The sequence below is a fragment of the Genypterus blacodes genome, unplaced genomic scaffold (genome assembly GCF_046128005.1).
Source record: "Genypterus blacodes isolate CSIRO-AG114 ecotype Tasmania unplaced genomic scaffold, CSIRO-AGI_Gbla_v1 ptg000029l_1, whole genome shotgun sequence".
Lineage (NCBI taxonomy): Eukaryota > Metazoa > Chordata > Actinopteri > Ophidiiformes > Ophidiidae > Genypterus > Genypterus blacodes.
The window spans coordinates 601,056-624,352 of record NW_027466842.1 but is presented as its reverse complement, the minus strand read 5'-3'; the positions used below and the strand labels follow the sequence as shown (position 1 = coordinate 624,352).

At 43.8% G+C, this 23,297-nt stretch overlaps 3 protein-coding genes and 2 non-coding genes across 11 annotated transcripts; 2 read left to right on the top strand and 3 right to left on the bottom strand.

Moving 5' to 3' along the window:
* The first annotated feature begins 2,552 nt into the window (after positions 1 to 2,552).
* On the top strand, positions 2,553 to 3,677 carry mrpl34 (mitochondrial ribosomal protein L34). Of its 2 annotated transcripts, none has more exons than XM_076144917.1 (2): positions 2,553 to 2,681; positions 3,157 to 3,677. In XM_076144917.1, exons 1-2 carry the CDS (start codon positions 2,626 to 2,628, stop codon positions 3,473 to 3,475), a joined length of 375 nt encoding a protein of 124 aa, XP_076001032.1. In that variant the 5' UTR covers positions 2,553 to 2,625; the 3' UTR covers positions 3,476 to 3,677. The 2 variants fall into 2 exon arrangements, with proteins under 2 accessions (XP_076001032.1, XP_076001031.1); XM_076144916.1 differs by having other exon boundaries at positions 3,154 to 3,677.
* Positions 3,678 to 4,078: 401 nt separating this feature from the next.
* On the top strand, positions 4,079 to 6,110 carry LOC142994300 (DET1- and DDB1-associated protein 1-like). Its single transcript, XM_076145067.1, has 5 exons — positions 4,079 to 4,445; positions 5,004 to 5,084; positions 5,191 to 5,242; positions 5,330 to 5,391; positions 5,483 to 6,110. The coding sequence occupies exons 1-5, from the start codon at positions 4,437 to 4,439 to the stop codon at positions 5,585 to 5,587; spliced, it is 309 nt and encodes a 102-aa protein (XP_076001182.1). The 5' UTR covers positions 4,079 to 4,436; the 3' UTR covers positions 5,588 to 6,110.
* Positions 6,111 to 7,923: 1,813 nt separating this feature from the next.
* Positions 7,924 to 23,190, bottom strand: LOC142994297 (anoctamin-8-like). 6 transcript variants are annotated; one of them, XR_012961346.1, is made up of 19 exons: positions 22,963 to 23,190; positions 19,244 to 19,354; positions 17,782 to 17,914; positions 17,364 to 17,502; positions 17,164 to 17,260; positions 16,881 to 16,997; positions 16,363 to 16,490; positions 15,862 to 16,023; positions 12,788 to 12,940; positions 12,469 to 12,595; positions 12,250 to 12,305; positions 12,094 to 12,168; positions 11,353 to 11,847; positions 11,053 to 11,211; positions 10,781 to 10,972; positions 10,184 to 10,315; positions 9,899 to 10,009; positions 8,499 to 9,252; positions 7,924 to 8,406 (listed from the first exon to the last, which is right to left on the bottom strand). XR_012961346.1 is itself a non-coding variant. In XM_076145061.1 (18 exons), exons 1-18 carry the CDS (start codon positions 23,144 to 23,146, stop codon positions 8,593 to 8,595), a joined length of 3,228 nt encoding a protein of 1,075 aa, XP_076001176.1. In that variant the 5' UTR covers positions 23,147 to 23,190; the 3' UTR covers positions 7,924 to 8,592. The 6 variants fall into 6 exon arrangements, 5 of the variants coding, with proteins under 5 accessions (XP_076001176.1, XP_076001175.1, XP_076001177.1 ...); XM_076145061.1 differs by having other exon boundaries at positions 7,924 to 9,249; XM_076145060.1 differs by having other exon boundaries at positions 7,924 to 9,252; positions 22,963 to 23,189.
* On the bottom strand, positions 10,554 to 10,626 carry trnak-cuu (transfer RNA lysine (anticodon CUU)). Its single transcript has one exon. It is a non-coding gene; the product is annotated as a tRNA-Lys (tRNA).
* trnak-cuu (transfer RNA lysine (anticodon CUU)) lies at positions 15,088 to 15,160 on the bottom strand. Its single transcript has one exon. It is a non-coding gene; the product is annotated as a tRNA-Lys (tRNA).
* Positions 23,191 to 23,297: the final 107 nt, after the last annotated feature.

Sequence of the window (23,297 nt, the reverse complement as noted above, 5' to 3'; positions counted from 1 at the left end):
TTAATAAGAACACAATTATTGTGCATCATTCATATTTTGTTGGAGAGCCATTATCTTAGTATAAATATTTAAAATAAAGAAGTATAAAGAGGATGCTGATGATAATGATAGTTATTGTTGTTGTTGGCATTATCATCATCATTACCATTATTATTATTAGTAGTAGTAACTATATTTAAGATGAGGTGAATAAATAAAGTAGTAGGCACAACAGTGAAAGTGGTCTAAGCAGACCAGACGCATGTCTGCACGTTCATTAACATCATAAATTAGGCTGATGGACTGAAGACCAGTATGTGCATTAGTATGTGAGAGTGTGTTTATGTCCACTTTGCACATGTGTGTTGTTGTGGTTGATGGGATGGTCTGAGGTTCAGTGTATCTTAGACTATCCACTTTCATCCTGAAGGCAAGGGGATGTTGTGAATGACCTTTCTTCCAGAAAGCATAAAACCGCAGCCGATTCAAGCAGCAAACAGACACACTATACTGCAGCTTAATGCAACTCCCAGTCTGCAACATCTATCCATCCATCTGTCCATCATTTCATTATTCAGTTGCACTACATCAACATCAGCTACAGGTGTTCTATAGTGCAGTAGGACGGTCTGCTAGGATTTTAAATTAAGATGTGGTCACAGCGGTGAGCTTTTCATTGCATGGTTAGACATCAACTGACCTTTTTAAAGGTCAAAATTGCCCTTGAAATGCCACTAGAGCACACTCGCACACAACTACCTAGAAACAACCAGCATCTCTCCTCCTGACCTACTAACAAACATGATTTGAATAGGTGAGTGGAGAAGACCAAGACGTCCAAGTAAACAAGTCAAGTAATCAGTTATGTTATCTCTGTCTAAAATGCAAAATTGATTTTGATTATATCACAACACATATTTGGTACACAGCGTGCTGCTCTACATTTCCATCACATTCAGGGTACAATAGACTGAAATGGATGCATTAAAATTCACTCTGCACGTGAAATGCAGGTCTTTACACAAATATATATAATATGCCTGTTATATTTACTGTCAGATAGACAAATGTACAAATTCCACACATCTTAGATGTTCTAATAAGCTATGGCTTTGACTTCAAAACATCAAGCCAGATTAACAACAGCAGAAGGTTGAAGGCTGTAGAGCACAATAGCTTGCCAAGAATGAAGTATTATATTCACATTGTAATATATACACAAGAACAATGAATATGTCTACATCCTTGCATGACAGACAGCCTATTAAGGTGCAAAATGACACAAATTGCCTCTTTTAAATTGCCTCTCATTGTGCGCTATCATGAAGACAACTGCAAGTAATCATTGCGCACCATTTGCAGATGCCATATTACGTGACGATGCCAAACACAGCCTAATTAGACTCAGTAGAGATCGATTCCTTACCTTCACAAGTCTTGATTAATCACGGATGATTTGAGATCCGCACCACAGGGATAACAGTCAGAGGCTGATCAAAGTGTGCAGGAAAAAAATGTTGCATTAAGGTGCAACAAATGATCTACGCTGAGGATGCTGCAAAGCCTTGAGTGACGCTTATTGGCCTCATTTCATTGATATCACAGAATACGGGTGAATTTGCAATAACAATAGTAAAGCAATGAGCCATGAAAGTGTGCCAATGGCATTTGAATAAAACACCCATGACTGTGTGATGTTTTTCCTCCCTCAGCATCCTCTGCGCATCCAGGCCAAATCCTCCCCGCTGCCCTTCGGTCTGTCTGCAGCGACCACCGCACGCCCCGCCCACTCCGCATGAGTGACAAGTAGCAGGGCGAATAGGCGACAAGTAAACGCTCCCAGCGGCCAATGGGGGCGCGGTGTGCCTCTGTTGCTAAGGCCGAGAGATGGAACAAGTGCGAGAGAGAGAGAGAGAGAGAGAGAGAGAGAGAGAGAGAGAGAGAGAGCTGTCATGTTGCTACAATACTGAATATCATAGTTATATAATGTATAACAATTCTTTGTGATCCTATTTCAATTCGCAGCATTGAAGCAACTGTTTCCCTGTAACTTCGTGCTTTGTCGCTGTCAGCACCACAGAAATGTCTTTAGTGGCTAGTGACCTCAGATGAACAAACAGGCGAAACTGGTACTACCACAGCATGGCACCAAATAAACTGTGACTATAGAGGAGCCCAAGGGGCATCAATGGCTACACTGTTTCACTGTCTCACTCAATCAAATGGCTAGGATTTGTAGGTCACGCATATCCAAACGCCACTTGAAATGTTTGCTGTAGTGTGTGATTGATAAGTGATATAATTCAGTAAGAAGATTGAAGTGTGTGCCCTGAACAAAGGCTGTCTCCACGTTTATTTCCTAACATTTAGTTGCGTCTCGCATCAACAATTCCTCAAGCAGTCAATCATCTTCTCCATGTTTGAGTTACGCAGGATGATGGAGAAGCTCCGCAAACACGCCAGGAGGTTTGGGGAAAGCAAAACAACAACCTTGCAGTCTAAACCCAGGGCAGAAATGTCCGTTCATGTAAGAACGATTTCAATTGGGCGAAATGCCTGAGCCAATCCCATTGCTGGATGGATGGAGGTGAACGTCAGGCCGTGACATTCATGCTGTTCTCCTGTTAACTGTCTAAAATAACAAAAATGAATATTATACGCTCATCGTTTACTCGACTGCGAGGAATAACATCTTTCAGCAGGTAAGCTTATGTGTTTCTGCCATTAAAAAGGAAGAGACTGCAGTGTTTGTTAGAGATGCTAACGGTAGCATCGTTAGCAGTACATAGAGTTAGTTACTAGCGTTCAGTCAAGGTAATTTAGTTTGCCGCTAACCCTAACAAAGCACAACATATCTGCACATATAATCTTTGATACGTGAATTCAAACCTAGAAATGTACAGAATACACCTTTGACACGGCAAGGAGTCGTTGGCTGTTAATACACAGATATTTGTATGATTTAGATGTTAAGCGTTTAAACTGTACAGTAATTTGCTGTGATTTCCATTATGTGAGTCAGTATAATTCGTATCAAAGCTGCATTCTAACACAAGTTGCATATATATTCTTTTAATCAGATCACAATACAAAGACTGTCCTGTTTTGCCATAAAATGCATCCTAAAGTGTAAAGATGATTTGATGTTTACCGTTGTGATCTCGACTCTTTCAGCAGCATCAATGCAGCAAACCTTGCAGTAACTGGTGCCTCTCACTTGAGACTATTTAGCAGCTTGGTCGCATCCAGAACAGCGGTCGGACCTCAGATTTCCAGATGCGGGCCCATTTCTTCTCGAGCTGAAGGCTCGGAGACGTTCCAGCAGCTTCCCTGGCAGTACCAGCAGGTACGGACAAAGAAAAGAGGCACAGAGTATCAGCCCAAAAACATCAAACGCAAGAGGACCCACGGGTGGATCAAGAGGATCAGCACACAAGGGGGCATTGAGGTCATCCTACGCCGCATGTTGAAGGGACGGAAATCGCTCACACACTGAACGTTTCTGGTTCAGCTGGAGGACTTTCAAGACACACAGGATCTGATCAAGAAATATTAGAGTTTATGTATCAAACAAATAGGTGATTCGGTCTGTTTGGGATTGGTATTCCCATCAGAGTGAGACTTAATTCTGTTGTATGTGATGGGGTTTGAGGTCATGTAGGTTAAGAAAAGATGGCCAAAATACAAAATGTGGTTAATAAAACAATTTTGAAAAATATGTTTCAACTTTTCCTTTTTTTGGGGGTTCATAAGGTGATTCTATACCTTATGGTAGTAAAGTGACAGAGCTGAAAGCATTTAACTTTAGATCAACATTTTAAAGGGTTAATAACTATGAAAATACTAATTGTAATAGAGGAGCATCTTATCTTATTATGTATTCCAGAAAGTGACATTTAGGTTAAAGTAAATCTAGTAAATTCATCTGTTCATCAGACTTGCTGATCATAATAGGACGCTGGGGTTGTTGTCATGACACAGGCCCCGCCTTCTGATAGGTGATTGGTCTCCTCTAAACCAATCAGCGCGCTACTTTCCCTCCCTGGAAACGTCAATCAGTCTTACGCCAATGAGACGTACAGGACTCGCTGACGTCACCGCCCCGTTACAGGCAAACAAAAATGGAGTTGGCGAAGTAGTAGCAAGTCAACTAGGGGAAAAAATTACATTTAGCAGCGATTTCACCGCAACCACTGTTACACTAGTGGACGTTTTCGATATATTAAATGTGCGCGATTCACTTATAGCAACATCGCGTTTAGTGTGTGTTGTTTTACTGACCGTAATAGGCTGTCGAACCGGAAAACAAACTGGATTTGTGGCTACGACAAAGACAAACAGGCTCGGCAGCTAAGCTAGCTATCAGCAACTTCAGCTCGTCTCCAGTGCTGTCAAACGATCGAGCGTGTCAGTCACGCTACTCGGTAACGGAGGAACAGCTGGAGACTTGGACAGACATGGAGAAGGTATGTTAACATCTAGCCAGTATGTTCTAGTGTCTTTGATACTCTCGTCCCATAGGTGTGTATGTGAAGCTTCTAAATATAACCAGGTAGAGAACACGTGTTAGTCTGGGTTTGTGTATCCTGACTATCCTGACTACTGATCACGATTATAAACAGGCAGTGATTTAGTGACGTCTCTTTGTTTAAACTAAACTAATAACCAGGAGCTCCATTCGTTACATATGGGTGGTAGCAGTAGTTGTGTTCAGTGAAGACACTTTACAGTTGCAATGATGTCATTATAATGTGGAAATGGTCCAATCCTGCTGTTGGCTCTCTTGGCTCCTTCTCTTGACCTCTGACCTTTGTTAATTGTCACTGTGAAAGCCAACCTGATGTAATTTGGTCATTCAAAAATACCCCTGAACCTTGTTTTGTGAAGTTTGGAGGCGATTGAACACAAACACACGTACACACAGACGTACGTGTGGAAGGGTCCGATCGGTTACCTCACATAATCCACCTTCTCCCTCGCCTCGGAATGTTTTTAATGACATTCCCGTTCCTGTGTGTCCGCAGGCAGAGTTCCTGAAGGGACTACCTGTCTACAACAAGAACAACTTCAGCAGGTTCCATGCAGACTCTGTGTGTAAAGCATCAGTAAGTGTCCTGGTCCACGCAGGGGGTCAGACCAGTTTTGATTGGTCAGAATATGTCCTCTTCCCAGGCTGATGGTGGTTGATGGTGGTTGTCGATTTTGTTTCAGAACCGGCGGCCGTCTGTGTATCTTCCTACGCGGGATTATCCGTCAGAGCAGAGTGAGCTGATGGAGCAACACACACTTTGACAGGAAGCAGGAAGGTGTTTAGTGCTGTAATCAGTGTGTGTGTTTGTTTTCCCTTCAGTCATCGTCACAGAGAAGACAAACATTTTACTGAGACATCTTCATCAGCAGTGGGATAAAAAGGTACATTCACCCAAAAAACGTTGGCCGGTCACCTTAGTAACCAGCATGTGTGATGATGTAATGGGCGTCTCTGTGTCCTTTGTGTCTCCAGACTGCGGCTAAGAAGAGAGAGCAGGAGCAGACGGAGGGCGAGAACTCGGTGCCGCCGCGCAAAATCGCCAGGATAGACAGTCGAGAGCCCAACGAGGATTCGTAGAGTCGACGTGTGCGGTTGGTGCACATCCGGCAAAGACTGACACACACCCTCATACACACGCAGACACACACACACTCGCTCATCCTCTCATCATGCAGAGGCAGCAACGGTGACATGAAAGCACACCAGGAAATCATTCAGAACGCCGCGGCAAAGACGGAATTCACATTCGGATCTTTTTTTCTTCCCTATTTTCTTTTTTTTAAACTGTTTTGTACAGTGTTTAATTTTTTGCAGTTTAGAAAATAATAACTCAAACCTAGTTGTGCATGTTTTTAGTCTGTAGAAGTGTTTGAGTTGGCATGCCATGGTTTGCGGTTCCTGCTCGTGTAGGAATGATGTCATAACGTGTCCTCAACGTCGGCCCGTCAATATCTCACCCTTATATATACGATGCGATGACTGTGAGCATTACAGTAACTATTCAGGGGTTTGTTGTGTTCTAAGTGTCGATATCCCTCCCAGTGAACAGATGTGTTGCCTTAATTGCTGGCGAGTGTGTTGTGTAACGTCTTAGGCTCCAGGTTTACCGTGACGCAAAAATCACCGCCCAGGCTGCTAATGTCCGCCGCATGTTTACTAAGGTTGATTATGTAAGTGAACACAGCAGCAGTGAGTTCATTTAGTCTGTTTGTCTTCATGAAGGAGTTTGAGTCAAGCTATTGAATTCAATTTCATCTCTCTCTCCCTATCCATCTAATCATAAACACTCCCTCCTTTTGCGATCATGCTCTACCGCGCTGTTGTCTCCTCTTAAGAATGACAGCAGCTGCTCTGCCGGTACCACCTGCTTTAAATCATAGATACAACAATGATCAGCCATGATGAATCAGCCTTTTGTTTACGTTTCAATTCTCTCCTTAGACATCAGAACACCCTAAGAAGAACCCAAACACTCAAATTATGCGGATGTGGCTTTTCCTCCCAGTGCCCCAGGTGTGTAACATTAGTAAATATGGACACATTTTTCTGGTTACTGTTTGTTGAAGATCCACTGAACCCTCAGTAACTCCGAGTGCTTCCTCTGTTTACGTTGTTGCGTCTCCAGAGGGGGGGGAGAGTGTTTGTACATCTGATGCCGTTACCTGCTTGTCTCTGTGTTGGTTGAAGCCTCGGTTGCAGGTACTTTGCTTTACTAAATGCATTTACTTTTTACTTCAAAAGGGCGGCTCCTGTCAATCCCCCTTCTAAACGTGCCATTCAGGTTGGATCATGTCATTATATTTCATTTTAATCAAGTCACAGGGAGTGAAAGCAAATTTTTTCCAGTAACAAAAGTTTGACAACCAAATAAACACAGTCCGTCTTTGCTGCTTCCTGTAAATTTTTGTGAAGTGTACCAGTAGTGCGCATCAAATGTTGTGTATTTGTACTGTGTGTGTGTGTGTGTGTGTGTGTATAGTGTGCTTGTTTGTTTGGACCCAATATCAGGTAGCGAGACATGCACTCTGATTTTGTCTTCCTGAAACTAAGCCATATTGTGATTTCACTTTGTTAAACCCAGCGGTTCTCAATCCTGCGTCTGGGGACTCAGTTGACCGCTTGCCCGTGGGTCACGAGCGAATGTAAGGAGGTAAAGATGGCAGGCGAAATGAGTTTCCTCCACAGGGTGTCACAACATCCGCATAGAGCGTCTGAGCGTCTTAATCACGCCTCCTCCGTGTAGCAAAGCGGAGGATACACCGCCTGTCAATTATGGATGAGGAGGCGTGTTCAGCCAGTGGAGATCTGTGAGGCAGCGATTCTTTCACAGTTGTTTGTGTCCCCAGAGGTAAAACTGAGAACTGCTGTCTCAGCTTAAATCATCTTAAAGTCTCATATTTAATTTTTTACGGAGAGATGCTGAGATTCGGTCACAAACGCATTTTTATTTTATTTCCTGAGGCCTGAACTGTCAATTTAAAAAGTGAAATCTGCCTCACTCACTCATTACTCCATGTGGGAACTGTGTTTACGACATTTACACTATGTTTGTACGTTTGTTACAGACTGGGCTCACCGTTTCTATAGCAACCTGGATGGTTAAGTTAGCAAAACCAATTAAACTTGTACATGTTCACAAAATAAAATTACAATCTTTACGTTTTTGTGATTGATGCTTCATGTAATTGTCACTACGTTTACACACCTTAGGGGCGACTTTGCAGTGTAATTATTCTTTGGTTGCATACTTTATATACAGACACTCGGTGTAGGTTTGGGAAGTGTTTGGAGTTTCAATTCTTTGGCTTTGAGTTGTCAATTTTTAAATCATGTTTTTTGTGTAGAAGACTAAAATAAAACATTTTCTGTCTGAAATGAGGAAAATGTCTTGATTGATTCATTAAAAACACAGATTTTAGTGTTGTCTCATGATGGATGTTTATTCAAGTCAGATGTATTTGCATCATAGAGGTACATTCACAAATCTATGTAGTAAAATAATTCATAGAAAATCAAAAGTTAAGAAAAATAGAATATTTTCCGTGGTCACAGTGAGTATAAGCTGACCTATTGCCGATTGAGGAAGAATGCAGTGACTGACGGTGCTTCACAACTGAAAATTATACAAAGGTGTGCATGCACGTAATGCGACATGCATTCAAGACAGGTTTGAGAGAGGGAAACCAGGACTGGGAAGCTTCTGTTCACATTCACTAAAGAAGAAGAAGAAGAAGAAGAAGAAGAAATAGGGGCTCATGGTACCAACAGATCCTGGCTTCACATCAACATCATCATCGTCACTGTCCTCATCGCCTTCCTCATCTTCTGGTCTGGTGTTGCTGAAGACAGGCAGCCATGCAGTATTAGGGTTACCGAAGCCCCATCGAGGAGTTAAACTGTACAATTTCACAGGGTTTAGTCAGAGTGTTAATAGATACAGTTTGATCTGTTTACCTCACAGATCTTAGACTTGGTCCTTGTGACTTACACAGATTCTCCTACAGCGCAGGTGCTTCATTGCCTCAGAATACTTGTACATTGCGCTCCATGGTAATATTACAGTGGCAAGGATGAAACATTTATTAACTCTTAGAGCCAGAGTTTTCTAAATCAGTGGATTGTCTTGTTTCTCCTTTATCGGGCTCAGAGAACAGTTCCTCTGCGGTTGTGTTTAGATCGGCCCTGTTGGATGGAGCGTTAGCAGCCTGGCCCGGTGGCTGTGTCCCATTTGCACACACCACAGTCCCCTCTGACTTGCTGAAACTGAACAGCTTCCCAGGACTGAATGTCCTGTTGGGTGACTGTGACCTCTCCTGGCAGCCAGACGCAGCAGACGAGGTCGCCGTGGAGCCCGAAGTCGCTCCGACCGCTGCGGCTTGTTCCTTTTTCACCTCGGGAGATTTCAGGAACTTCAGAAATCCGGGAAGCTTTGCCTCTCCGCCTGTTGGGGACTGAGCAGGAGAGCGTGACGTGCCGGAGGAGAATTTCCCCTGGAGAGGGATGATCTGCTTTAGCTTCATCACATTGTTGTTGCCTAGCAGCGAGCTGGGTCTCTTAGGTTTGTCCCCTTGCTTGCCTCCTGATGATTTGTCGTGGTGGTGTTGGTGCTGGGCGTCGGCCTTGTGGTACTCGCTCTCCTGGCGAGCCTCGGCCTGCAGCTCAGCCTGACGCTGCAGCTCCTCCTCTTCGCGGCGGCGCCTGAGCTGCTGTTGGTAATGCTGCTGGGCCTGCTGCTCATGCTTCTAAAGGGAAAGAGAGATAGAGAACGAGAGAGAGAGAGAGAGAAATAATCTCAGACAGTTTAAGGGTAAAGCAAACGAGGAAAGAGAGAAAACATTGGGATCAGAGTAGAAGAGCACGTGGATGAACAGTAGTCGGGATTTAACTGATAAATGTGTTTTAAGGATATGGTTACACAAACTACATGTGATGTTTATGTGGCTCATGTGTCATAACTGTTGACAGGGTTTAGTCCCAAAAACAACCTGCATGCAAACACAAAACTCTGATGAGACAGAGCTTTGATTTCCAAGCCCTCTTTAAAGCTCTACAATCACTTCATTATAGTTCAAGAGGCAGAAGTCAGAACACTTGATGCTCATGCAGCTTGGGCCTGTGTAAAAATAACTACAGCTTGTGCTTTAGAGCTTTCACGATAAGAATTCCAAAGTCCACATCTAAAGAAAGCACCAATGATTTGATATGAACACTGTACAGATAAACACAGTTATCGCTCCTGGTAAGTGATAAAGGGATGCATTGGGATGACTAATAGGACACAAAGGGAAACAGAGGAATATACAATGTAACATTGTACAAAGTAGCATCAAACTGCAAGCATTCAAGTCTGCGTTGGCGAAGGTCTTTCAAGCTATGACTCAACTCTACCTTGAAAGCTTCCCTTCGTCGGTACTCTAGCTTGGCCATCTCTTCTGCTACCCAGCCAGGGATATCAGGAATGGCAACATGGATGATGTACTTTAGGAGGATCGCAAAGTGCTGTAAACCACCAAGACCACAGGGGACACACTCAGACTCAGACTCAGACTAACATCCAGATGCAAACAATCACACTCTCCTCGCTATCTTAATAAACACAAAATCTCCCCTGAGGTTTGGAAATGTGTTAAAAAACAGATTTTGAAGGTGTTAGTCCACATGACAGTGCTTTACCTCCAGTAAGACGATGGAGATGATGGTCATCTCCGGACTCAACCAGGGAAACAGGCGCTGCAGCTGACCACACTGACCAATCAGGTAACAGTTCACTATGATGGCTATCAGCCCCATGGCCTCCATTGCTGTCTGATGAACGACACAGGGAAAGGGCAGGAGAGGAAGATGAAGTGTGTGACTTTTCTTGCACACAATAAGTTGTAAAGTTAAGAGGTCTGACTCTTGTTTCTCGAATTCAAAGGGCTCTATTGAGAAATACTGACATGTATGATTTATCCCACAAACAAGGTGGGATTCTGTCTCATTCCCACACAATTGTGTCCTACAGTGGTTGGATGTTCTCAGAAGCTCCTTCCTAAAAACCTATAGCCCAACGTGGGGCTCTAACCCACGACCCTGAGATTAAGAGTCTCATGCTCTACCGACTGAGCTAGCCAGGCCTATAGCAGCCTCATATTTGCAGAGTATTTGTCGCAAACGTATTGAAAAAAGCGGAGTGATTGATCTTATGAAGGTCTCTAATAATAGGGAAGGGAATTCTTTTCTTGAAAACATTTTGTGTCTTTTCTATTGATCCTAAGCCTTCGTTCTGACCTGCCACTGTCCGATGCTCTCCACTCTCTGTCCGAATGGCCTCTGCAGGCCGGTGCAGAGCTTCAGAGCGTCACTGCGGATCTCGATGATGTTGTTGATGAGAGCACACATGGCCGCCAGAGGGAACGCAGAGGAGAAGAGCACCACGTAGCCAAACTGGATGAACATCTCTTGGTAGTCCTGAAGTGTATCCTGTCGAGGGTCAAAGGTCATAAAGCATTCAACGCAGGGGAGATAGTGATTCAATCTAACCAACATTACAACAGTCACACCTCGTATGTTTGCATGCAGCTTTCAATCTCAGCCTGAGTCAGAGCCACAGTCTTTGGTTCCTCTGGTGGATCGATCCATGACTTCTTGTCCTCTCTCCCTTCACCTGCACCCTTCCTTCTGTGGCAATCACACTCTCTGGCGTACATGGCTGCGTTCTCCTTGGTGTGATGATAAAATCGATTTCAGGTTAGGGAATTGTTTCTGTAGATCGGATACTTTGTCAAATTGTAAAAGACAGAAAAAGGGAGAAAGAAAGAAAGAAAGACAACGTTTCAGACTCAAACTGAGCGTCTACATACTTGAGTGGACATCTCGCAATCGCTGTCTTCTTCACAACTGTCAAACATGGACGGATCCATTCCTGCTCCCACCAGCGTGGGACTGTCCTCGAGGAAACTGTGTTCCACCGACTGCGTTTCCACGGCGACGTCCTGGTAGTCCACCTTTTCTGTGAAGCTCACTTTGCGTTGCTTCATCATGCTGTCACTCATGTCCCACTCCTCCTCTGACAGCCTGAATCCAGCTTTCAGATCCCCCCGCCTCTTAGGCTCTGGGTTGCCGTTGGCAGCGTGACTGACAGGGATCCCCCCGAGCCCCAGGAAAGAATAAGCCATCATTGAAGCCTGGGCCTTTCCCAGGGCCAGGCGGCCATATTTGAGCATGATGGCTTGGAGGAGCTCCCACAGCACCTTGGGAGTGAAGACGCCAAGCTTGTTTTGTTCATACAGATACGGCTGGAGAACCTCTTTGATGTTCTGTAGGAACTGGCGGAAGATCAGTAATGTAGCGAGCATCTGTGAGGAGAGAGAGAGTCCAGTTACTGGGCTGAGAGGCAGAAAAGAAAAACCAATCGCCCGACGTGCTCAAACCCATGACCCTGAGATTAAGAGGCTCATGCTCTACCGACTGAGCTAGCCCGGCTTGTGCAGCTGAACATATTTGCAGATTTTTTTTCGGGGAAATATATTGAACAAAGCTGAGTAATTGATCGTACAAAGGTCTTGAGTGTACTGGCCAGGCTTATATTGATCAGCTGTTACCTCCTTGAGTCGCTCCATGTCCTTGAGGTAGAAGCCGATGTAGAACAGGCTCAGGTAAGAGTTAATGAACTCAAACTGGGAAACAAAGAGGAAACATTACACAAAGTCAAACTCTCATCAATCCAAAAGAAGTGTTTCTATTCAAAGCTGACTCACAAAAACCATTTTGATGATGAGATTATTCTCATAGGCACTCTGAAGTCTGTAGTTCTCTGGAAGACAAAGATACCATAGCGACTGTGCTCAGTATGCAACAGAATGACAGTAAAAAGGCATTTATGCTTACTTTGCAAATTCCCCATTTAATAGAGCAAAGACTTCTGTTACTAAATGCCAGCAAAGTCCACAAGAACAGACACTTTGTGTGTGTCTCACCCATGTCATTGAGCCAGTAGGCGATCTTCTTGTACACCTCATCACATATGGTGACGGTTATGGCCAGAAGTATCTTGGGAATGAATCTTGTGAAACCGGGCAGCTCCTGAATCTCCATCACCACTTCCTGCCAAGTGACATGACAAATGATTTTAATACATATCATGTATTCTCATTCGTTGTCATTGTCATCCTTTACATCATTTACAGTTCCAGGTTTAAAATAAGTGATACAGACGTGGCATAACTTATCAGCCGTCAACAATGATAAATACAGTTGTTGTCGTTGAACGTGGAAGCTGTATTATCAGTTTCAAACCTGCAGTTCCAGACAGAGCAGCATAGCCAAGAAGACAAAACAGAGACACAGCAGGCAGATGGGCAGGCTGACCAACCATCGGAACATCGCCCTCTTCCAGGGTGGGTAGTAGAATTCCTCACAGCCCGTGATGGGACTGCAGCGCTTCACTCCCTGGACAGCAATGGAAAAGGAAACAGAGAGACAGATAGATCTGATATCTCCAATGCGACACATTCAACCACATCTAGCTGATGTGGTTAAATTTGCCCCAAACTTGCAGCAAATGACCCTTTTGTCATGTAGATGCTGTGTTTGATATTTTAGAGCTCTAGCGCTTAAATTAGCCAAGATATGGGCTTTTTACAAAAACAAACGATTAGGTCCATGTATACACTGTCGTTTTGGGAAATTGAACCAAAAAATATTTTTTGCCCCAAACTTAGAGAATATGATCCTCTTGTCATGTGGATGCTGTGTTTGATATTTTAGAGCTCTAGTTTTTAAATTTGCCAAGATATGGGCATTTGAAAAAAAAAAAAAACCGCTTTGGTCCATGCATACACTGTCGTTTTGGGAAATTGGACCAAAAATTTAATCCGCCCCAATCTTACAGAATATGATCCTCTTGTCATGTAGATGCTGTGTTTGAAATTTTAGAGCTCTAACTCTTTATTTTACCAACATATGGGCATTTGAAAAAAAAACTAACGATTTGGTCCATGTATACACTGTCGTCTTGGGAAATTGGACAAAAAATAAATTTTGCCCCAAACATACAGAATATGATCCTCTTGTCATGTAGATGCTGTGTTTGATATTTTAAAGCTCTAGTTCTTAAATTCGCCAAGATATGGGCATTTGAAAAAAAAAACGCTTTGGTCCATGTATACACTGTCGTTTTGGGAAATTCGACCAAATATTAAATTTGCCCCAAACTTACAGAATATGGTCCTCTTGTCATGTAGATGATGTGTTTGATATTTTAGAGCTGTAGCTCTTAAATTCGCCAAGATATGGGCTTCTTACAAAAACAAACGCTTTGGTCCATGTATACACTGACATCTTCGGAGAATAGGAACAAAAATTAAATTTGCCCCAAACTTAGAGAATATGATCCTCTTGTCATGTAGATGCTGTGTTTTTAGATCTCTTACTCTTTATTTCACCAAGATATGGGCATTAGAAAAACAAATGATTTGGTCTGTGACATTTTTCCGAATTTTACCAAAATTAACATTTTCCCCAAACTTGCAGCAAGTTATCCTATGGCCATCTTGATGATGTGGTTGAAATTCTAGAGCTCTCTCTCTTTCTGTGTCCAAGATATGGGCCTTTTACATTAATGACCTTTTTGGTCCATGGTTACTATGACATTTTTCCCGAATTTGATCAAAATTTAAATCTGCCCCAAACTTGCAGCAAATGATCCTATGGCCATCTAGATGATGTGGTTGAAATTCTGGAGCTCTAGCTCTTAAATTCGCCAAGATATGGGCATTTGAAAAAAAACAAACGCTTTGGTCCATGTATACACTGTCGTGTTAGGAATTGGACCAAAAATTAAATTTGCCCCAAGCTTACAGAATATGATCCTCTTGTCATGTAGATGCTGTGTTTGATATTTTAGAGCTCTGGCTCTGAAATTCGCCAAGATATGGGCATTTGAAAAAAACAAATGCTTTGGTCCATGTATACACTGTCGTTTTGGGAAATTCGACCAAATATTAAATTTGCCCCAATCTTACAGAATATGGTCCTCTTGTCATGTAGATGATGTGTTTGATATTTTAGAGCTGTAGCTCTTAAATTCGCCAAGATATGGGCATTTTACAAAAACAAACAATTTGGTCCATGTATACACTGTCGTCTTCGGAGAATAGGAACAAAAATTAAATTTGCCCCAAACCTAGAGAATATGATCCTCTTGTCATGTAGATGCTGTGTTTTAAGATCTCTTACTCTTATTTCACCAAGATATGGGCATTAGAAAAACAAATGATTTGGTCTGTGACATTTTTCCGAATTTTACCAAAATTAACATTTTCCCCAAACAGCAAGTTATCCTATGGCCATCTTGATGATGTGGTTGAAATTCTAGAGCTCTCTCTCTTTCTGTGTCCGAGATATGGGCCTTTTACATTAATGACCCTTTTTCCCGAATTTGATCAAAGTTTAAATCTGTCCCAAACTTGCAGCAAATGATACTATGGCCATCTAGATGATGTGGTTGAAATTCTGGAGCTCTAGCCCTTTCCTTATCTCACATGTTTGTGTCCTCCAATGGTTGGATGTTGTGAGAATCTCCCTAAAAAGGTCATCGCCCAACGTGGGGCTCGAACCCACGACCCTGAGATTAAGAGTCTCATGCTCTACCGACTGAGCTAGCCAGGCCTGTAGGAAACAGGGTTCCCCGCCAAACCAACCCATTCATTGAACCCACAATGCCACAGTAGGTGGTGAGAAGTGGCTCCCTGCCCCCACATTGCTGCACATCCACCTGCCCACTCATCACTTCTCTCTTGATTGTACACATGCCAGAATAGCCTCTGCTACAGTTATGCAAGAGCGCCGTTGATAGTAATGTGGACGACAAGAGCCCAGACTGAAAATGCAACTTTAACTTTGGAACTACAGACTGCAGAGAAAACTGACACCGCGACAGCTGAGGGGAGTCATAAAAGCTTCTTAAAGGAGCCAGTAAGGTAAAGGAAGCATGCTCATGCTCATGCTTTAGGAGTCATGGAGCAAAGAAGTTGTTAAGAAAGTAAAACCTCAAAAGGGGATCATTTGTTTATTTATAGGTTAGGGTTTATGAGAACTACCTTGAAGGTATTAAGAATTTGACATTTCTCCCTAAGAAGTGTAAATTTGCAAACAGACTTGAATTAAGATGATGAAATGTCAAAAAAATTAGTTAAGTAAATAATTAGTCTTAAGATTCTCATACATCTTATTTCTTTACGGTTCAGACATATTTTGTGCATTGTCAATATTCTTAACCTGCTAAACACAAAATATGTTGCTACAATGTATCTAAGTGTGGCATGGCGGCGCTACAATAATGAGACTGATAATCTGAGCCCGATGCTCACCCTGAACTGTGGCCTGGGCTCCTCCAGCGACTCAGCAGGGGTGTCCAGGGTGCCCCACCTGTAGGCCAGCTCTGCCTCGCGCCTCTTCCAGCGCTCCAGAAACAACGTGGCCCAGACAACATTAAAGAGAGCGAAGACCACACAGCAGACATCCTGACTGGTCTGAATAAGGGGAATAAGACAATCAAACAGACTGAAGGAACTTTTCATTATTAAACTACTTCAACTTGTTGTGAACATTTTGTCTCTATTTAGGATTAGATTTCATTCATTATTTATAAGGTAACGTAGGTAAAGTAGGCTAAGGTAAAGGTAAAGTAGTATAATAACAAGTACAGGAAATGGTACTAAATAAGAGAAAAGGGCAGAAAAACAAACCATTACAAACCATTATTGGATAATACTGTGGTAATTCACAGTTGCTCTCCAGTTCCTAGTTTTATTACAAATGCTTGAAAGGAGTATCGGATCTTCTTGTAGTATACAGTAGGGCTACAGTACCTGATCGGCCTCTGCTAGTATCCAAAGAAGAAAGCCGATGACAGCAGGGTAAAGCATGGAGTTAGTGTAGAAACCCAACCAGGCAAAATACATGCCGATCTTCACTCCAAAGTAATCGCAGATATCATCTGTGAAACACATGAAGATGTGAACGGACAATACAGTATACAGGAGAAGGAGAAGATTCATTTCTTCCACTGTTCACTGCAAAAGCTGTATGTTTACACACATGTTCAAACTTAATGTAAACACCATTAGATTGGAATCAGGATAAACAGACCTAGAGCCAGAACATGGACAATGACAGCCCAAGCATAAAGTTACTTTATGAATGGATGATGATTGTTCCAAGATCAAAGAGGAAGGATGAGCTTAAATAGAGTGACAGCCCGCCTACTAAGATCTGATCACAACGCAGGCAGCATCCAGATAACATACTGATATATGTTGTACATGCAAGCCATGTGATCGGATCTGAGTATCTGGATCAGAGTGTCCTCCATGTAGACGCTGCATACCCAGAGGCTGCCTCTCACACACAGCCTGGACCCAGGAAGTCATCAGCTGGTTGAGGATCCTCTGCTCATGGAGAGGAAACATTTGCTGGATCACCCCACGGGCCACCAGCTCCGGTACTGAAAAGGACACATCACCAGAGGATCTGCTGAAATCGCAATCTTTGACAAACGATTACAACAATTTAGGGCTAAATGTAAAGGGTTTCATGTTTCAGAGGAGCTAATGTGACTGTGTGCAGACGCCACCAACATGCTGCTTCAAGCGTCATAAATCAGAGCATACCGATTGGCTGTCCCTCCAGGAAGTGGATGTTGTGAAGCACCTCCCCCTGTTTGGCTCGCAGGTTGTCCAGCCAATACTTGATGATGCTCTGACGCTCCTGAGGACAATTTCATTTCAATCAAAGGTCAAATATCCAAACTTTATTGGATATTTAGTGGATCACTGCCACTTCACAATAACCCACAGTTACAACCTCTTACTTGTGAGGTGAAGAAGCAAAGCTCGCTCTCTATGTTGTCATAGATGTTGTCCTCGTCACAGGAGAAGCGACGCATGCCGCCGCCAAACTGAGGTTTGACGGCTTTGTGCATTCCAATCTGTTCGGCTCCGCGCAGCAAGCTGAGGGGACGCGACAGTGTCAATACAATGATGGAGCATTCATGCTGTGCAGAGGTTTGAGTTTTGGTGGAATTAACGAAAAACAGAACCAGCTTTTATGATGCACAGAATTCAATTCAAGTCAGATGAGTGATCAGATTCTGATTCTCACAGACAGAGCTGGAGCAGACCTGATGTGTTTCCTAAAATCTGAATTTCCAGAAACAATCACACACATTTATGCAGCTCAACAGAAACGTACCCTCTCTGGCTGAATGACACACATCCCATCAGTCTTACCTCTCAAACGTCGTGGTGATGAAGAAGGCGTGTGTCTGGGTGTGTTTATGCTGTCGGACCTGAATGCTGACCTGCGGGATTCCGACCCGAATCTGATTGAGGAGCCACAACAGCGTGTGGTCGTCTATTGTATCTAAAAAAACAAACAAAAACCAAAAAGAAGGAAAATGTTGCTAACTTTTCAATTTGCATATGACATTTACATTTATGGTAATTGTAAATATGAGCAGCAAAATAAGTATTTGCATTAGATGCTACGTTCATGCTCTTTGCAGGATGTTAGCAGGAAGCACAAAGAGGCCGAACTGAGGTGTTGAGGTGAGCCTTTTGTCGAGGGAGCAGGAAGTGGGGACGGTGCAGAAGGGAAAAGGTCGCAGCATTACATTTCTATGCATACACATCTAGAAAAGACTTCTTCCGTCTAATAAGTTTGAAAGGATGATTGATATTCCAGAGGGGCTCCAGTCCCCTTACAGGCCGTGAAGCAGAAATGTGCATGAATACATCCAGCATGTTATGATTCTATTAAAGAGGCTTTTACACCAAATATCAGCAAAATAGATTGTAAACATCATCCCACATGTTAGCACAGCGTGTGAATACTGATGAACCAAAGTAAACACCTTTTGGAAAATGAATGTAAGACTACTTCTTTAATCAAATTAGGACAATAATTTCTATTTTTCCAATATCATACAAGTAACAAGACCTAGATAATGACTTTGAGTTGATTTACACACACATTTAAATGCTCAAATGGTTCATAATCATCCTCTCCTGCCCCTCTTCCATTCGTAGGCCGATTAAGCAACGAGCCGTGTTCATGTTTACTCGTGCGTGCCTTTAATTCCCTCTATGTGTATGGATTACTCTGCATTTTTGCCCTAACTGCGGTACAGACAGAAACCAGAGATTATTGTGTGTGAAAACAGAGAGAGCATTATAAACTCTGCTAGAAAGATGGATCTAATTACCCAATGTAAGTTTGCAGCATTTTTCAACTGGCTTATAATGTGGTGGAGCGTAATGTTGCCTCACTGGGCCGCTGCAAATGGAGCCCATTAAAGTTAATGCTTCGCCCCTTTGCAGCTTTATATATACTATTTGTTGTGAGGCATGTCTGAAAATATTTCCTCGGCGAAGTCAGGTGCTCAGTCTCGGGCAATTAATCTCCCGGGATACATTCTCACTGCACGGAGCCACGAGGATCCTGCCGGCCGTGCTGCTATGCAAATGCTGAGAATTCACAGATTATGATGGTTGCAGCACCCTGCAGCCACTCTGTAGACACAGCTACTGTAAATGGATGAGATCTAATCTCCCCAGAGACCATTCCTGTCTAGTGGCGTGTGTCTGAGAGGCTGGCAGATTTAATGAGGGTGTGCTGTTCTCTCTCTGCAACGAGCCACTAGCCAAAGGACAAAAGGGGAGGACGGGCAGGACAGGCCGGACCTTACCGTACCTGGGAATGTCATCAGGATATCACAGTTTTCGGTGGGCACCATCTTCAGCCAGGACTTACGAGACATGATGTAGTGTCTGGCCTGCAGAAGGCGTTTCCCAAACAATTTATCTAAAAGGAGGAATTAGAAAAGAGGAAAAGGGGAGAGAATGGCAAGCAGAATGGATTTTAGGTTAATAAAACGATTATGCGGAATGAGAGAAAAAGGTCAAGGAAACAGAGGTGTGTGTGTGTGTGTGTGTGTGTGTGTGTGTGTGTGTGTGTGTGTGTGTGAGAGAAGGTGACAGACAGATGGTGAGATTTCCTCATCAAGGTGCCCAAGGACACAGATGACAGGTTAGTGTAGCAGAACTGCAGTTAGTATCACTGTTCCACTTCGCGCTGACACTACTTAGCCCAAAATGTCTTCATAGGTTTCTGTCGTTTCCTCTTTTTGCTCTCGTCAGACAGATAAAGTGGAAATCAAAAGGCAAAAGACACAGATCACAGAAACATAGGTAAATAATTACCCAGCCAGTGTGAAGGTGACATTGTCAGTCAGCTGTGGAGCCTCAGAAAGAAGAGGAACCACTTCACAATCCCAGACCAAAAAATGTCAAGTAGGAAGTTTTCACAGCCTCTGTATCTTCTTCTGTGATATCACAATGCAGCATCAGGTCTGAAATCATCACTTTTGCTGCTTCCTGTTCTTCTTCGCCTTCTCTCAGACACTCATTCTCACTGCCATGTCACACTACAGTATCTCTGCCGCACGCCATGGCGCCACACTAGCTGACCCACTGCTGCATCGTTACTGCACTATAACATTACCTCATTCCTGCACAAGGCGACGGTGATCATCGTACATTACACAGACTGACAGGCTGACTCAGTGGAAAGAAACACTTTGTACACTGTGTGCGTGACAGCACGTCAGAACGCAGAGCGCTGTAGCAACCAGTGCACTAAGCTTCCTGTTGATAGAAAAGTGTGTGTAGATAAAAGTGACAGTATGATGCAACACACAGCCTCAATCATGGCCCCTGCGTTTGTCTTTGTGTTGTGCCCACACAGCCTGTTTAGAGCCTTTTACAGTGACTCACGCTCAACTGATCATCACTAGAATCATGGCTTATATCGGCTGGAGCCTCCAGAAGAGTTGAGCACTTATCAGACAGATACAGTGTCAATCATCAGACTGCTGTGCCGTACTTTTATCATGAAGCTGAAGAGGTTCTTTGCGATCATGCAGACAGCGAACAGGATGAGTCCTCTGAGCTTTGCTTTGCTTTTATTTCTCCTATTTTTATATTCTTTGTTATCATGAATCATAACATTCGTCCTTGCTCCGCCACTTAACCAGGTCCAGCCTGCAGAGACAACAGTCTGAGCCAAGTAGGCCAGATGAGCAACATCCTCCAATCCCTAGACATTCCCAAGGCATCCCTCCAGTGTATTCCAGGTTTTTCCCATGTCGTCTCTTGGGAGTTGAACCTACTCAGACTGCCTCCACAGGGAGACTTAAAGACAGTAATAGTAGTTTGGTTGTCGTGTGATGATGCGCTACAAACCAGTCAGACACCACAGAGCTCTCATAGTCGAAGAGAAATAGGATCTGGATTTTCTCGCAGTCAAATCAGTTACATGTTAAGTCAAATAAGGTACACAGATGTCCATTTAAAGGTCACTATTGTGGTGAGTGACATAGACGTATTTGGAGACTGTTGACCTCTGTGGTAGTCACGGTGCAGCAGACTCAGTGAGTCCACCTGCTACCTGTTCCTCTCTGTTAGTCACAGGGAACCAAAACAAGCCTTTGACATCTTCCCACAGACATTTAGATGATTCACCTCTTGGTCTCCTTCCGACTGCTTTCTCCCCGGTCTGAGCATGGTTTTCTGTGTCTCAGTCCGGGAGACATCAAACCACATCAGAAGGGCAATCTGTCTATCAATCACACACTCAAATCGTAAACAGAGAAATCTCAACCGCCACCCGCTGCAGTGAAGTGAAAGTGCTTTCCTGTAGGTAAACAGCTGTCAGGATGAATAGTGATAGGTTGAAGGTTTAAAGGTTAAGTAAGCACCTTATAGCTGAAGCTTGGCAGAAGCACACTGGGCTTCGTCACACTCCTTCTCCTTCCTGCAGCCCAGACACTACTAAAGTTAGCACTCGTCCTTGTCCTCATTCACAATTAAATATTAATTCTCGATTATTAATTCATTTTCCGTACCTGATCTTCTCAGGGCCGAGGGACTGGAAGTAAAGTCTGGTACGTATTTCAGTCCTCAGTGAGCAAAAAGTAATAAAACTCACACAGATCGAACGTTTTCAGCTCAACTACATGACTGAAAGGAAAAGGCCGAAAAAGGGGGACTTGAACCTGAATCTCTTGGAGGTGGAGCTCTTTTCTAAGCTTGAACAACCCTTACCAAACCTATAATCACACCAGTTACAGGTGGGGGAGATAAAAGCGATATCACAATATAGTTATTATCTCTGGAAACCTAATTAAGAAGCAAACCCATAACCCTGTAGATCCAATAGTGTCGTTAAGCTTTCCTGCCCATTGATTTGCAGCATCGGAGATATTAAAGGGAGAGCCGCATGAGTGAAAACGACACAGCAGTCACTAACATCTATGACCTCACTGTATATAACTGTCACATAACACACACTTTATTATATTAAGGTTAAGGCTGTAAAAATAGAGAGGAAGGTGCAGGCAGGAGTTAGAACCTACATCCAACCGATTCTTCCCTGCTGGCACGTGACCCGGTAGTGCAGAGGGACATGGCGGTGCAGACGACGCTCCTGTCCGTCTGAGATGATCTACAGTCAAACCTTGAATGCTTGAGGTCACTATTGTATTGATCGACGCAAATCCAAGCAGAGACTGATTGATAAGGGACCGTTAAGATATTTGAAGTGACAATATTCGATTTGTTACATAAACATTTCTGGGAAGGTTCTCAGAAAATTGGTCATTGGACTGTTTTGAAAAGTCGTCCAAGCTGAATGAAGTTGGACAATAAACCTGAGCACTTCTGACTACTTCTTCTGATATATAGTTTGATTTATGATGTCATAGGCTGTAGAGCTCAGCGGCGAGGTTGATTGAATAGTTCTGGCTCTACATTCAATCCAAAAAGTGCAGTGACATTACTCAAACCATTGCTTGTAAAGACGAAGGTGTGGTCAAATACAGCTGGCCGGACTGTAGCGGGGGTTCTGGTGGTCCTGGTGGTCCTGAGGGTCTTTAGGGTCCTGAGGAGAGGCCTCTGTATGAGGAGCGATTAGGGGTCCACAGATCTGGATGTGCCCCCCCCCCCCCCACAAACTATTTCCTGGTTATTACTGTCATGGGATCCTTTGCTTGAAACCGAATAACTCAAGACACACACTTCAACCTGCGTCCCCACTCTGGACACATGAAGCACGCACCTGTGGACCAAGAAGCCCGGCACACTGACACTGATGACTACTGATCACTGGGCCTGAGAAGAAAACACACACCGAAATCTAACCACACACACAGAGAGACTCACATGCAGAGACTAGACCGGCCCGTCACGTCCACGTCCGAGTCACTGTGACTGTGCGAGTAATCCACGCATCCCTTGACTGCACCATATCGCGCATCAACACACTCCTTTCTACCGCTCGGTTCTTGCACAGATGGACTCCGGGATTGTTTGCTGTGTGTGATGCACGCATGCAGATTCCTCCGCGTCACTTACCGAGAACCCCTCGCGGTGTGAAGGTGCTCTGCTGCGGTTTGCTGCTCCTGTCCTGCTCCTCTACCGCTGCCGCCGCCGCCGTCCGCTCCATCCTCTCCCCTGCCCCGTCGCCGCCGTCGACGTCGGTGCCGTTACTGTTTACAGTCGCGTCGGAATCAGCTGCTCCCGTGTTCGCGCCCCGCATGCCGCACAAAGCCCCCCAGGTGCCGGAGGGGCTGGACAGACACCGCACTGCAAAGAGGGAGATGTGCGGTTTTGGGTGCGTGGTTGTTGCATGTAAAGCACGGGGGGGAGGAAACCCTACACGCGTACCTGACGGAGGAGGAGAAGGAAGA